The 15,536-nt window shown below is 49.5% G+C and overlaps 1 protein-coding gene across 1 annotated transcript; it reads left to right on the forward strand.

The window, feature by feature from the left end:
* Positions 1-695: 695 nt before the first annotated feature.
* Smyd5 (SMYD family member 5) lies at positions 696-15,226 on the forward strand. Its single transcript, XM_038318904.2, has 13 exons — positions 696-810; positions 6,836-6,944; positions 7,496-7,635; positions 8,011-8,132; positions 8,442-8,511; positions 8,982-9,086; positions 10,044-10,106; positions 10,248-10,318; positions 10,593-10,699; positions 11,098-11,154; positions 12,951-13,045; positions 13,806-13,876; positions 13,956-15,226. Exons 1-13 carry the CDS (start codon positions 715-717, stop codon positions 14,098-14,100), a joined length of 1,251 nt encoding a protein of 416 aa, XP_038174832.1. The 5' UTR covers positions 696-714; the 3' UTR covers positions 14,101-15,226.
* The last annotated feature ends 310 nt before the right edge of the window (positions 15,227-15,536 follow it).

The raw sequence follows: 15,536 nt of genomic DNA on the forward strand, positions 1-15,536 counted from the left end.
AGTCAGTCTTCTGCTGTAACACATCTTCTCCCAGTCTAAAAAAGGTTTTGTTGGGGCTGGAGAGATGGCTCAAAGGTTAAGAGCGCTGGCTGCTCTTCCAGAGGTCATGAGTTCAATTCCCAGCAACCACATGGTAGCTCACAACCATCTGTAATGAGATCTGGTGCCTTCTTCTGGTTTGCAGGGACACAAGCAGGCAGAATGCTGTATGCATTATAAATAAATAAATAAATTTGTTAAAAATAAATAAAAAAGGCTTTGTTCATTGTTGGGAGGACAGTGAAGGGTTTCTGAAGCAGGAGGATGTCTGCAAGCTCGTGGCCAGCCTGGGGTACATAGTGAGACCCTGTCTCAAAAACCAGACAACGCGAAAAGAAGCAACAATGGGACACTTATGAACACAGACTGGGTTTTTGTTTTTGTGGCGCTAGGGGGCTCCCTCTGGGCTACTTCGTCAGCCGTCATTAGTAGACTCCGACACTGGCCACCGAGTCTGAAACACAGTCTACCAGAAGGGCAAGCACACAGGCAGGCCCGGTCCTCCCGGTCAAGCGACCAAGACATCCAAAACCTTGACTCGCTGCAGAGCAAAGCCAGCGGTGTGGCTCAGCACATCCTGGGGCGGGGTGCGGATGGAGGGTGGGCGCTCGGCGGCTCGATGGGCGGGGCCTCCCGGGACGGGGTCAAGGGTCAGAAGGCGGAGGCGTGCCCAAGATGGCTGCCTCCATGTGCGACGTGTTCTCCTTCTGCGTGGGCGTGGCGGGCGGCGCCCGGGGCGCCGTGGAAGTCCGTTTTGTGAGCAGCGCCAAGGTGAGGCCGGACGGGATCCCGCCGGGGGAGACGCCCCGGGGACCCGTGCCCACAGGCTGGAGTTCGGCCCGCTCGGCGCCGGCCTAGCCCCTGCTCGGGCCCGGGGCGCAGGGTCTGCCCTCGCTCCCAGGCTCGTGGCGATTTCGCGCGGGGGAAGCTCACCCTGGAGCCTGCGTGCGCACCCCTCCCGGCGGAACACGGCCCACTGGCTCGTGGCGATGCTGCGATGTCCTGGGTGGAGTTGAGGCTCTGGGAGGTCCTGGGGTTGGGACAATCTCCTGGACTAGGTTGGGAAGCTCTTGGCTAGGTGTGGGGCTTAGCTTGCTGATCAGAAGGCGGTGGGTGGGGAGTGCTTAGCCAAGGGAACTGAGGTATAAATCACCCTGGCACCCCAGCGTCTCTTCTCAATGAGGTATGGGTGGAGGCTTGGAGAGTTAGGGAGCTTGGACCAGAACCCACACACCGAATGCTTATCTGAAGGGTTTTAAATAAGAAAATGGTTATGATTTAGTGACAGGGTCTCACTGTATAGCTCTGGCTGGCCTCGAACTCACTGTGTTTGTAGACCAGGCTGACCTTTGCCTCTCCAGGACTGGGATTAAAGGCGTGTACCACTGTGCCCGACTCTATTATCGTGTTTTATTAGTTCTTTGTAGAATAGAACATGCACATAAATAAAGATAAAAATCACTTGGTATTGTACTTGTGCACATGTATGTATATTAAAGTTACATCTTTAAAAGCTACCTTTTTAGTTTGAAATGAGGGCTTCACGTAGTCCAGGCTGGCCTTGAACTGATCTTCCTGCCTCACCTCCCACGGGCTGGGTTACTGCTTGGTAGTGGCTGAAACACCCTCTCCCCTGTTTTCTTCAGTACATTTTCCATATCCTTGAGTCCATTTCTGTTTGGTTAGAGTTGACTGATGTGTTTCAGGGGAGAGCCACACTTCACTCAGCCAGATCTTTACTATGGCTCCTTTATGTCAAGCTTATTCATCACCCCTGGGAGCAAAGGTCTCACTGCTGGGTTTCAGTGCAGAGAGACTTGGTTATTACCCAGCACTCTTTCTTCCTCTATGACTCTGCCAGTCGACATATGCAAATGGTTTATCGTTTGCATTCCTAAGGGTAAACGTCGAGTTGAATTAGTAATAATATAGTAATAATAATGTGCATATCCTTGGTCCTTGGCTCAGGGTGTCGTCTGCTGTCAGCATCTCCATATGGTACAGGTTCCCATCCCAAACTCCTTTAGTCTTTCTGTTCTGCAGGCATTGGGAGCACTCCTCTCCTTGGGTGCAAAGTCAGCTCCTATATCCTTTGTGTCCTTAGCTGTTCAGGTCCCACAGTTGGAGGTGTCTCAGATCCCCTAATAATCATCTTTCATCTCTACTACCCCTCCCCTATTCTGGCCTTCTCCGTTCTTCACTTCCTGCTCATTTTTCACTTCCGCCAATCTCCATGCTAGTTCTGTCCTAGCCTTCTCTCGGGACCCCAGCTGGTGATTAGCCCTGGCCTGTACTCCAGCACTCAGGAAACTGAGGCAGGAGGACTGTTGTGAGTTCTAGGTCAACCTGGGGTAGAGAGGAAAATCTTGCCTCAAAAACAAACAGGAACTCCAACTAGTCACGTTCCTCTGCTTAGCCCTAACCTCCTGCTGGGGAGACTTGCCTTCCTGTGTGGACTTAAAGCTTATCGTGGGCGTCTGGCAGCTGTGCCATCTGTTGTGACTGATTTATTCTCCCTTTGTGCTCAATATTATAATATTATATTATAATATTATAATAGAAATAAAATATTATAATATTTTATTTCTTCCTCAGGCTACCACACTTATGCCTGCCTTAGGTTAGAAAGTTTTTGAGAACTGTCCCCTGAAGAATGACGCTGGACATATATATCTGTGAGCCACCACTCCCAACAGGACATGCTGGTTTTTTTTAATATTTATTTATTTATTATGTATACAATATTCTTTCTGTGTGTATGCCTGAAGGCCAGAAGAGGGCACCAGACCTCATTACAGATGGTTGTGAGCCATCATGTGGTTGCTGGGAATTGAACTCAGGACCTTTGGAAGAGCAGGCAATGCTCTTAACCGCTGAGCCATCTCTCCAGCCCCCCTGTATAATCATCTCTTAAAGTTTGTCTTCCCGCCCTCTTTTCCTCCCTTCTCTTGTCCTCTTCTTCCATCTGATGTGGTCTTACCATGTATTATAAGTCAGTGGTTCTCTCAGCCTGTGAGTCACAGTCCCTTTGGGGTCGAATGACCCTTTCACAGGGTTGCCTAAGACCGTCAGAAGACAGATGCTCAATTACAATTCATAACAGTACCAAAGTACAGTTATGAAGTAGCAACGAAAGTAAGGTTATGGTTGGGGCCGCCACACATGAGGAAGGCAGAGAGCCACATTATGTAGTTCGGGTTAGCCTTTAATTTAAGGTCGTCCTCTTGCATCAGCCTCCCAGATTCAGAGACAACAGATGTGAGCTCCAGTGCCCAATCTTGCATGCTTCCTGATCTGCATTGGAGCTGTTTTTCTTGAAATACTTTTTTTTTTTTTTTTTTTTTTTTTTTTTTTTTTTTTTTTGGTTTTTCGAGACAGGGTTTCTCTGAAGCTTTTTTAGAGCCTGTCCTGGAACTAGCTCTTGTAGACCAGGCTGGCCTCAAACTCACAGAGATCCGCCTGCCTCTGCCTCCCGAGTGCTGGGATTAAAGGCGTGCGCCACCACCGCCCGGCTTTGAAATACTTTTGTATGTTTGAGGACTGAGTGACATTAGAAAGGAAAAACTCTTGATTCTTTCTCTTTCTCTTTGCTTGTTTTTATTTGTTTTGTTTTTTAATTTTTTTTTTTTTTTTTGGTGTTTTTCGAGACAGGGTTTCTCTGTAGCTTTGGAGCCTGTCCTGGAACTAGCTCTTGTAGACCAGGCTGGTCTCGAACTCACAGAGATCCGCCTGCCTCTGCCTCCCAAGTGCTGGGATTAAAGGCATGCACCACCGCTGCCCGGCTTGTTTTTTAATTTTAAATTTATTTTAGGTGCATTGGTGTGAAGGTGTAAGATCCCCTGGGACTGGAGTTACAGACAGTTGTGAGCTTCCATGTGGGTACTGGGAAAGAACCCACTTCCTCTAGAAGAGCAGTCTGTTCTTAACAGCAGAACCATCTCTCTAGTCCTGTTGTTTTTTTGAGTGACCTTGAACTCCTAAATGTTGGGGTTACAGACACCAACCACCATTCCTCTGGCTTTCCTTTGCTTTGGTGACTAAATATTTTCTGTGTTTGGTCATCCAGGACTTGAGGGAGAGGGAGATGTATAGGTATCCTTTTTTTTTTTTTTATTTTTCCTCGACAGGATTTCTCTGTGTAGGCTTGGCTGTCATGGAAGTCATTCTATAGATCAGTGTGGCCTCTCCCTCTGCATCAGAGATCTGCCTGCTTCTGCACTCCAGAGGATAAAATGAGTTTTAAGTCAGCCTGTGTGGTGTGTGTGTTTGTGTAAGCGGGGGAGAGAGAAAGAATAGTTCAAGGGTTGTTTCCCTCACTTTTCATCCTGATGTTTGAAGTGTGCCAGCTAGGCTTCTTAACCTTTGGTACTGGGATTAAAGTCATGCACCACCATGTCTGGTTAGTTACCCAGTTTCAAGATTTGAAATTGTCAGAGGTCACATGAGTCTCTCTGTTGTTGCTGCTTTGTCCCATCCGTGAAGGCTGAGTTTTCATTTTGCTTGGTTGATCCCAGGGGCAACAAAGTGTAGAAATAAGGCTTCCAGAAAGGAGTCAAGGGGAGTTCTGGGCTTCGCTCTCACCTTATTTCACCTTCTCTGTCTTATAATCAGCTTTTGGAGCTGGGTAGTGGCACAAACCTGTTATCCCTACCTTTGGAAGAACTAGCACACGTTCAGGGTTAGTTTAAAAGAAAGAGAAGCTATCTGGGTTATGCATAGGTTGAGATTTGCTCTGAGTGTGCCAAAGGCCCATCTGTATCCAGTGCCAGTGCTGAAGGGAAACAGGAAGCTGCTGTGGCGAGCACAGTGACAGGGCATTTTCTCTGCCAGTTTGTGATGGCAGCTCCTGTTGGCAGGGGCACCATCACTTGCTGAAGCAGTGTCAGCAGAACCATTAACTGCCTAGGCTCCAAGTTCTCGTGAGTTCTTAAGCTTTCTCAGAAGATAGCAGTAGAACCAGAGGTGGTAGCTGATACCTGTAACTTTAGTATTCCAGAGGACAAGTTTGAAGCCAGTGTCTGTCTGTCTGTCCATTTGTCCTTCAGAGTATGTGTGTGTGTGTGTGTGTTAGAGAATAGTTTAAGGGCTGTCTCCTCTCTTTTTGTCCTGATGTGTAAGGTGTGCCAGGTTAGGCTTTTTATTTTCAAGACAGGGTTTCTCTGTATAGTCCTGGCTGTCCTGGAATGCACTATGTAGACTCTAGGTTTTGAACTCAGAAAGAAATCTGCCTGCCTCTGCCTCCCTAGTACTAGGATTAAAGGCATACACCACCATTATCTGACTCAGAATATTCTTCTTAACCTTTAGTATACATAGAAATTTCCAGAATCCTATTAAGATGCAGATTTTTTTGCCTATGAGATTGCTCAGATGGGAAAAGTGCTTGTCATGCAAGCCTAACAACCTGAGTTCATTCCCCTGTTCCCATAGTGACAGGAGAGAACCGAACCCCACGACTGCTTGAAGGTTGTCATCTGTCTGCCACACAGCATCTGCACTCACACATGTGCATCACACACAGACACATAGACACACACACCAACATAAAGATGCAGATTCTGATTTACGGGTCTGGGCAGGGCCTGAGATTTGCCATTTAAACACTGGCTAGTGACAAGGTCGAGTTCATGAGGGCTCACGTGCACTATATCGCCACACCTCGGAAACTGCCTGGCTGAATTACTGGATTACCCACTTCTCCAATCGGAAGCAGTGCACTGGGAGGGTCCCAGGGGGTGTTGGGAGCTGGCTCTAGGACAGATTTAGTGCTTTGTGCATGCCCTGAGCCCTGACCAAAGAAGAGATCAGTTCTCCCCGGGACTGGGCTGCTTTCTGCTGGGTTCTAGGATTTCTCTGTAACCCTGAGCAGCAGTGTTTCTAGGGGAATTGAGGACAGTGCCGTCCTGATAGCCACTGCTGGTATAAGAAGCCCCAGCCTACTAGGAATCTTGGCCTTGCCCCCAGCTATTCTGAAATGTCTATCTCCAGGTATCCAGGTGGCTGCTGAGGTGGCTCCCTCCTTGACCAGGTACTTCAGTCCTGTGGACGGAGAGAGGTGCAGCTGACAGTAGGTCAGTCAGCATTTAAGGAGGCTCATGACCTCTCTCACCTCCTGAGAGCTCTTGGAACTGTGTCTTTGTTAAAAGTTATTTTTATATGTGTATTTGCCTAAGTGTATCCTACAAGTGCTTAGTGTCAGCGGAGGCCTTCAGTGTAAGCTGCTTGATGAGAGTGCTGGGAGCCAAACTTGGGTCATGTGGAAGAACAGCCAGTGTTCTAAGCTGTTGTAAACTGTTGAGCCAACTCTTCAGCCTGTTTTTACTTTTGTGTGTGTATGCATCTGTGTGCATGTGCCCACGCCTGTGTGTGTGCACAGAGGCTAGAAGAGAGCATTGTGTGTCTTCTTGCATTACCTTCCACCTATTCTGAGGTAGGGTCTCTTCCTGAATCTCGGGCTCATATCTTCGCTTGGCTCATACCCTGCAGGCCCCAGTGATCTTCCTGTCTCTGCCTTCTTTGGAGCTGGGGTTAAGGCATTTGTAGAGACACCTGGATTACTTGTGTGGGTACTGGGATCCACACGCTGGTCCTCATGATTATACAAGTACACTTAACTACTGACCGATCTTTCAAGCCTGGTTTTTTGTTTTTTGTTTTTTTTAAAAGGTCTTACGTAGCCCAGGCTAGCCTTGAATTACTGATCCCCCTGTTTCCATGTGCTAGGATTATAATAGGCATGTGGCTCTATGGCAGGTTTGGAGCCATTTCTTACCCTGTCTGTTCTCTGCCCTTTTAGGGAAAGGGGCTGTTTGCCACACAGCTGATCCGGAAGGGAGAGACCATCTTCATTGAAAGGCCCCTGGTGGCTTCACAGTTTCTCTGGAATGCACTTTATCGGTATCGAGGTGAGTACATCTTGCCTGCTTCAGGTGGCGGCTGGGCCCAGCCATTTTGTGCATGGAAGAGAGCCTCACACATCTTCAGGCCAACTCTCTGGGTGATGGGAGGAAATGCTGTCTTTCCCTAGAGAACAGGGCCTGAGAACCACATCTCTGCTCACCTCTGTGTTTGGGACTGTGTACCTGTCATGGGAGGTCCCTCCAAAATGCTTCTTCGGGAGGATGCTCTCTTAGACAAAACTTAGAGTCTGCAACCATAATATAAGTGTCTGGATATCATGCTGAAGGGCTCTGTACCAAATTAGACGTCCCTACTAAAAGATGGTGCATAACCCATGCTCAGTGAAGACTGAGTTAAGGGCCAGAGCAAGTGGGATCCGTAGCTTTGCCAGCCACAGGCCTTTCCATATATTTCTTAAGCTAGAGACAAACTAGAAGGAGCACCAGTCTGAGGCAGGGATCCCCATGACTGAGTCTGATGGAAAGACAGTGGAGGAGATCAGGAGAGCTAGCGGGTTCTTGAAAGAGGGCACTCACTGTGTCTGGCTTCCTTGCAGCCTGTGACCACTGTCTTCGGGCACTGGAGAAGGCAGAGGAGAATGCCCAGAGGCTGACTGGGAAAGCAGGCCAGGTTCTCCCACACCCAGAACTGTGCAGTGTGCGCAAGGACCTCCACCAGAACTGCCCCCACTGCCAGGTGAGCACCCCTGGGAATGCACAGGGAAGGGAAAAGGCCAAGGAGACTTTAGTTAAGCCTTCACTGGCAAGACAAAGTTTGAACCTACTTGGTCCGTTCCTCAAGGATCACAGTCCTTGTGTGACAGTGAAAGGGCCCAGTAATTGCTGAGCTTCCTTGCGGTCATTGTCCATCAGCCAGAAAGCAGGTATGGCAGGACATGCCTTTTTCTTAGAAGTCTGCCAGAAGCTGAGAAGCTCCTCCCTTCATGTAGTATAACAAGGTTAGGTTAGGTGCATGCCCCTATAACATCTGTATTATCTTCTCTGAGAAAGAATGAAGTTGAACGAGGTGAGTACCCAGGTCCTGGGGGCTAACGTTCACCCCACCTCACAGGTGATGTACTGCAGTGCAGAGTGTCGGCTGGCAGCTGCGGAGCAATACCACCGCATCCTGTGCCCAGGCCCATCCCAGGACGACCCCCGGCACCCCCTCAATAGGCTGCAGGAGGCATGGAGGTAGGTCTCTTCTTCTCTTTACCCTTGCCTCCACAGCTGTTGGGAGATGTTGGGAGCTCCATCCCCAAAATGTGTTCTCCACTGTTAGGCTTAAACAGAAGTCACAGTTTTTGGCATCCTGCCTTTAATCTGAGCAGCCAGCCCTAGTCTTCTTCCCTTTTCAGACCCACAGAGAGATACCCTAAGGATACAAATTTGCCTGAGTACTGCCTTTCATAACCGATAGATGGGCAGGAAGTGTCTCTGTGGCTATCAGAATGGGCTGCCCCTAGGGAGGGAATTTCTAGGCTATACTTTCTCTTTCCTCAGGAGTGTTCACTATCCTCCGGAGACAGCAAGTATAATGCTGATGGCTCGGATGGTGGCCACAGTGAAACAGGTGAGCCAGAGAAACTGACCCCCGGTCAACCCTGGGGCTCAGTTATCTGACCTTGTTTGGATGCCCTTGCTCCTGGATTTTCTTGAAAGATAGCTACTTGCTATGTAGAACCTCTAGTGCATGCTAGCCAGAAAACAGGCTCTGGTTTTGCCTGTTTTAAATTTTCTATGAGATGTCTGTCTTATGTAGCAGCAGTTCCTGAATTTGACTGACAGGCACCAGTGTTCCAGGACAGAATCTCTCACATGAAGTGAGAGATGCCATGTCTGTATTGTTCTTCCTCAGTGGCCTTCTATTTTCATAGTGTTTGGAATTGGCAAGCCCCGCTCCAGCTAGGAAATGGCTGTGTGGGCAGAGTGGGGAGGGAGACCTGGGCTCTTGGATGGTGATTCCCTAATGGAAGGGACTTGAGAAACATAAGCCCTCTGTTCCACATGGGCACATGGCCCTCATGTGTCTTTGTCCTACAGGCCAAGGACAAGGACCACTGGGTCAGGCTTTTTTCCCAGTTCTGCAGCAAAACAGCCAACGAGGAGGAGGAAATTGTCCACAAACTCCTGGGGGACAAATTCAAGGTTGGTTTTCTCCCATGGCCTCTTTCCCCTGCCCTTCAAGTAGCCTGTGGTGTCTGTGGCTACCTTTAGGGGACTAACTTCACATTTGGTCTCTTTTCAGCTACAGTAGGAGTTAAAGCCTGGTTCTAAAACTCTCCCCAAAGAATTTGCATTCCTGGCCCCATTTACCTTTGTGACCTAAATATAGACCTAACATTGGAAGTAGGGAAGAGGGGTTGCATGTCCTACCCGAGAGTGCTTGTCCCAGCATGTGGAAGGCAAGACTCGTGAGGAAGGCAGCAGTGGTACAGCAGTTTCCTGGAGAGTGGGGGCTGGGGTCCACAGGTCAGGAGAGGTGTGAAATTCGCGGGGTGAGAATAGGACACTAAGACCTCAGCCTTCCTTTGGAGCTGCCAAAGTGGGGAAGCCGCCAGAGGGTAGAGACTGTCCAAGGGAGGCAGACAGAGGGTGGGAATGCAGCTGTGCCAAAGATGTAGCTCAGGGTGTTGCTTACTGGATCTAGAGAAAAGAAGAACTGATGGCAGTGACGCACTCGGGAGGCAGAGGCAGGTGAATGTGAGTTCAAAGCCAGCCTTGCTCTACAGAATGAGTTCCAGGACAGCCAGGGTTGTTACACAGAGAAACCCTGTCTCAAACAAACAACAACAGGAATAAAGAAGGAGAAAGGCAAGCTTGTCAGAGGCCAAGCAAGTCTCAGGGAAGCTCCAAGGGAGGGTGAGGATGGTGCTTCCTCAGCCTTGCTGGAGCAAGTACTAGAAACAGGAAGAAGCTTGGGGCTCACACCCTCACTCGGATCGCTCAGACAGCTGGAGAGGAGTACTGCCTCTGTCCCCAGGGGAAGCTCAGGCCACACATCTGACTCCTTTTCCCTCTTTCACTTTTTTTTCTCAACTTACTACCTGGTACTAAGGGGAAGTTTCCTGGGCTGCAAGTGTCCCTCTGTTTCCCCTAAACCAGGGCCAGCTGGAACTTCTGCGTAGCCTTTTCACAGAGGCCCTTTACGAGGAGACCCTCAGCCAGGTGAGTGTGGCAGGGTGGGACCTGAAGTCTCTCTTCCCGGTGCTCCAGGTGTGGAGCTGAAGTGAGGCCAGCTCTCAGAAGCCTCCACTGTAGAGCTGGATTAGGAAGAGCAGCCCAAGGCTCACCTCTCTCTCCCTACAGTGGTTCACGCCAGATGGATTCCGGTCTCTCTTTGCCCTTGTTGGGACCAATGGTCAAGGGATTGGAACCAGGTCAGGAGAGAATGTTCTAGACCTATTAAGTAGTCCCTTGGGGTTCAGATGGGGGATTAATGTAGGAAGATAGTCACAGATTCTTTCAAGATGGGTGGGATTGGGATGGGAGGAATAAGACAGGGGAATTTGCTGTTCTTTTGGGAAGATAGGGTCCTTTAGAAAAAGAACAAGGTAGGGTGGGAGACTCTTCTGCCTGGGCTTAACATGCTTAGACATGGAGAGAGCCTTGTGAGCTGGGCTGTTTCCAACCGTGGGCTGCTGGGGCTTGCAGCTCCCTCAGCCAGTGGGTGCATGCCTGTGATGCTCTGGAGCTGAAGCCGCAGGACCGGGAACAGCTGGACACCTTCATTGACCAGCTGTACAAGGACATTGAGGCAGGTTGGTAAGATGGGCTTCCCCCATTCTTAGAACTCCCCTAGTCAGAGAGTGGGTACAGTTCTTGCCAGGGAGGGCTAAGCTCATGGTAGGGAAAGGGAACCCCTGTGCGCCCATGGAACGCTTTAGCTCAAGCCACAAGACGTGCAGATGAGAAATGGTCCTGAGATCTATCCAGAGATAGAGGCTGCATGCTGAGAAGAGGGAGAGTACCAGATAAACAGGCAGTGGTACAGACAGAAAAGCAAGGTTTGTTCAGAATCAGAGAAGCAAGTTTGGGTACAATACTAGAACCTGGGTGTCTAATTTGGAGGGGTGGCAGGACAGCTGAGCTGGTGTCTTGTTCTTGAAGGAGTTTAGTTTCCTTTTCCCACTGATGTCTTCACATTACTTTCTTACAGCAACCGGCGAGTTCCTGAACTGTGAAGGATCTGGCCTCTTCGTGCTTCAGAGCTGCTGTGAGTCTTGGCACTGGGGAGGGATGAGCCCACATGGTTCTGCCCTTACCAGCTCGTCTTTCCCAGTTTGCCCTGTTTGGGCTGACTAGGGCAAGTCTAGAAATGAGGTTAGGTCTGTGTTTCTTTGGAAATTATTGCTCTATCATTTTCATTCATTCACTCATTCATTTTGCTTGTTTGCCGTGTTACTGGATGCCAAACCCAAGGATTCATCCCCAGCCTTCAGCTTGTGTTTTAGTAGACAGTTATAGTAGGCCATGTCCCCTAAGGGGGAGGCACAGAGCCCTGCTTCTTGGAAAGGGAGGCATGCCCTGCGGGGTGTGGTCAGGAAGCACTGGGAGAGCCTGAGGCCTGTAGGATCCTGGAACAGGGCCTCAGGCTGGAAGAGTCTCCTTTGCACCTTCTACCTTTTCCAGATCCCAGTTTCCTACCTCCTGCTTTCCTCACTACTAAATAACCTCTCCTCCCAGGCTGGTGGTCAAGGCTTCTAAGTCAGCAGACACAAATAAATGTCTGTTGTAGATGCCCTCAGAGCCTCTCACCTCCTTTGGTGAGACAATGGAACACACCTGAGAACATGGCCAATCTTGTGGGGTAAGGGTAGAGCTGGCAGTGATACAGCAAGGCACATTGTATCAGCATTGTGGTCTTCAGGAAAGAGCAGTGGGTACTGGGACAGGATATGGGACCTCACACCTGCCCTTCCCTGCAGTATTTAACCACAAAAGTGATCAAGGGTTCAGTAGTATTAATGCCCTTTTTGAAGTTTAGAGACAGGGTTTCCAGTAGCCCAGGTTGACCTTGAACTTACTATGTAGCCAAGGCTGATTTTGAGCTCCTGATCGCCCTGGCTCAACCTTCTAAGTGTTGAGCTACAGGCATGCCATGCCCTATTTTTGTTTAGTTGCTTTGTTTTTTGAGACAGTCTCTTGAGTCCTGACTAGACTGGAACTCACTTGTGCCATCAGTCGGGCCTCAAACTCACAGCAAATCCTCCTGTCTGGCTCATGGGGGCCGAGATCACAGGTGTGAGCCACTAGATTTGAGAATATTAATTCAGTTTTATTTTTTTTTTTTTAATATTTGGTTGTTGTATTTTTTTAGTTACGGTCTTACTATATGGCCCTGGCTGGCCTGGAACATTTTATATAGATCTGCTTGCACTGCCTCCCAAGTACTATGATTCCAGGCAAGTGCCACCACACATTGCTCCGCTGTTTTTTCGTTTATTTACATGCACACACAGGCAATGGTGCATATATGGAGGTCAGAGTCAAGTCTTTCTAAGTGTGTTCTAGGGATCATACTGAAGTTGTCAGACTTGGAACAAGCACCTTTACCTGCGGAGTCATCTACCTGCCCCTAGAATTACATTTTTGTTTTGTTGGCTTTTGTTTTTGTGTCCTTGTCATCCGTCCCTTGCCATCCCTCCTCCCCCTAGGGTTTCTCTGTGTAGCCCTGGTTGTCTTGGAACTATAGATTAGGCTGATCTTGAACTCAGAGATCCGCTTGCCTTTGCCCTCCTTCCCCTGCCCCAAGTGCTGGGATTAATTAAAGGTGTGTGCCACACTGCCCAGCTAGAATTACCATTTTTAAAAAACTAATTTTCATTGCTGGGCATAGTGATGTACTTGTGAATTAGAGGCAAGAGCATCACAAGTTCAAGGGTAGCCTGACCCTGATTCAAAACTAAGGGCTGGGAGTGTAGACCAGTCGTGGAATGCTTGCCTAGTATGTTCAAGGTGTTGGGTTCTTCACAGACATACTTCACTCGTTATCTTTCTTTTTTGACCCAGGCAACCACAGTTGTGTCCCCAATGCAGAGACTTCCTTCCCCGAAAACAACTTCCTTTTGCATGTTACCGCTTTGGAGGACATTAAGCCAGGCGAGGTGAGAGGGCTGGGCAGCACGGGTGGGCATAGGACCTTGCAGCTTCTCTCCAGGGAGAAGCAGGAACTGGCTGGAGTCCCTTTGTAGGGCTGGTGGTGAGTCACCACAGGCCCGAGGGCTGGAGTCTTTTTGCCATGAGTATGCTTTGATCCCTCCAAGTTCTTCAGACATCCTCAGAAAGTCTCAGATTGAAGTAGAGCTATGTGCCCAGGTCCCTGACCCCAGCTACCCTTTTCATTTCTTTGTGGCTTGAGCCACAGGGGTTGGTGTGAATTGAGAGTCCTGGTTGGTGGTCACAGCCTGACAAAATTTTCTCCTATACAAGTTATCACACCAAGATTAACCTCTGATCCCATCTGCAGAGCTTGCCTACTGAATGGTCTTCCTCAGGGTCTGAGGCCAACCTCCATCCTTGTCTATCTCAGACCCAGGTGGAAGTCTTGCCTGCTGGAGGCATGAGAATGGATCAGTGTTGAAGAGTATTGAAGGCCTAGCTTCTAGGCAAGGAACAGTGGTTGACAATAGATATGGCAGCTGTTGGGGAAGTTCTTATTTTGTTGTTTTGAGACAGGGTTTCTGTGTAGCCTTGACTGCCCTGGAACTCGTTCTGTACACCAGGCTGACCTTTAGCTCAGAGATCCACCTGCATCTGCCTCCCGAGTGCTGGGGTTAAAGGTGTGTGCCACCACTACCTAGCTGGGGAAGCTCTTTTTTAATCTGATGGAAAGCATAGGCATTCATACCTTTCTCTACCCCACAGGAAATCTGTATCAGCTACTTAGATTGCTGTCAGCGGGAGCGCAGCCGCCACAGCCGCCACAAGATCCTCAGGTGCCAGCTGGGGACTTGGTTGGGCTCTGGGCTTTTCCATCCCAGCAACTGACTTACTTATCACCCCTTTCCTTTGAAGGGAGAACTACTTGTTCATCTGTTCCTGTCCCAAATGCCTGGCAGAGGCTGATGACCCTAATGTGACCTCAGAAGAAGAAGAGGAAGAAGATGAGGAAGGAGAGCCTGAAGATGCGGAGCTAGGGGATGAGATGACTGACGTGTGATGTCATCTCAGAAGGGGACCACCCTCCACAAATGTGGTCGGAAGGAACAGCCCTTCCCCCTTGCACCTATTGCCCGCTTGCTCCCTTCTGGCATTCTGTCAGGAAAGGAGAGAGGCTGGACCTGAGCCCCACCCCTCACCAGACCTCATGCCCTGAGCACTGCTGCTGAGCTGCATTGGCCCTGTGCCATCACCAAGCCTTCCAGAACTGGTCTTCCCCTGCCATGGTCCACCGTAGCTGTGAGACTGGAACAGGCTCCAGGCCTCATAGTTTTCTTCCTCTGGGCTCCTTGGCCCATACTCACCCATCCACCTGAGGCTTGGCCCCTCTTGACTGGTTGTTAACCTGAGGGGAGCAACAAAATGGCCAGTCTGAAAGCAGACTGGTTTCCTTGAGAGGTGGTGTGATGCCTTACCTCTTCCTTACTGCTCACTTACACAGCTGCAGCTGAAGTAATGGCCTGCCACTTGGCAGCAAGAGGCAGGAACAAAGGTCTAGGCCTTCAGAACACTTCAAGACTCTGTGCCTGGGATGCTGGGCTGTTCCCATTGGACACTGGGGAGGTAGAGATTACCCTATTCTCCAGACTCCAGATTGTTGCGCCTGTGCCTTGGCTCTTATGCTCAGGCAAGGTGGCTAGCCGTAAAAGGTATAGAAGAAGCTCGTCTTCATCAGGACTCTAGCAGAATGCCAGGTGACAGATTGTGCTCCTTAATTTAGGATGCTCCACTCTTCCCTGCAACCAGCTGAAATGGTCCAGCAAATGGTTTCATCTACTTTTAAGATATCCATAGAGGAGCACTGAAGTCTTCCAGAAACTTGAAGGAGCTGGGCAGACGCTTGGAGATGAGCCATGACTTTGTTCCCTCCTTGCCACAGATGACCATCTCATTCTTGGGGTGGGCATCATGAACGACAGCTACCACCCCCCATTCTTTCCCCAAAAGGTCTGCACATAGCCCTGCTAGGGGCCCCCAGGGAGGACCAGTGCCTATGCTACAGGCTTTTTCTAAGGTGGAGCCAGGTGAAATGTGCCTGACTGGCCCCCTACCTGTTGGGCACACTCCTTCACAACAGCCAGCACCCCTCTCCCTCTGGTCTCAATAAAATGTGAGTGGTGATAGGCCTCTGGCGGTGCTTTGTGGAGAGTGGGCTGTGTGCACAGGGCACAAGTTACACCAGCGGGGTGGCAGCAGAATGCTCCAGGTTTCTCAGTGGTGCTCATACTGCCAGCCACACGGGTGTGTTAACATCTCTAAAGCCAACAAGGTCTCTGAGGCTGGATTTCAATTGCTGACTCTAGGTAAAGGAGTCTTCTTCCCAGAAGGCTGAACCACAATTAGCAGTCTATTAATCCTAATGGGCTTGAGAAGCCGTGGCCTTCTGTGAGGCTCCGCTAAAAGCAGCAGTATGATGTGGGACCAAATAAATGAGTC

Source organism: Arvicola amphibius, chromosome 2 (genome assembly GCF_903992535.2).
Source record: "Arvicola amphibius chromosome 2, mArvAmp1.2, whole genome shotgun sequence".
Taxonomy (NCBI): Eukaryota; Metazoa; Chordata; class Mammalia; order Rodentia; family Cricetidae; genus Arvicola; species Arvicola amphibius.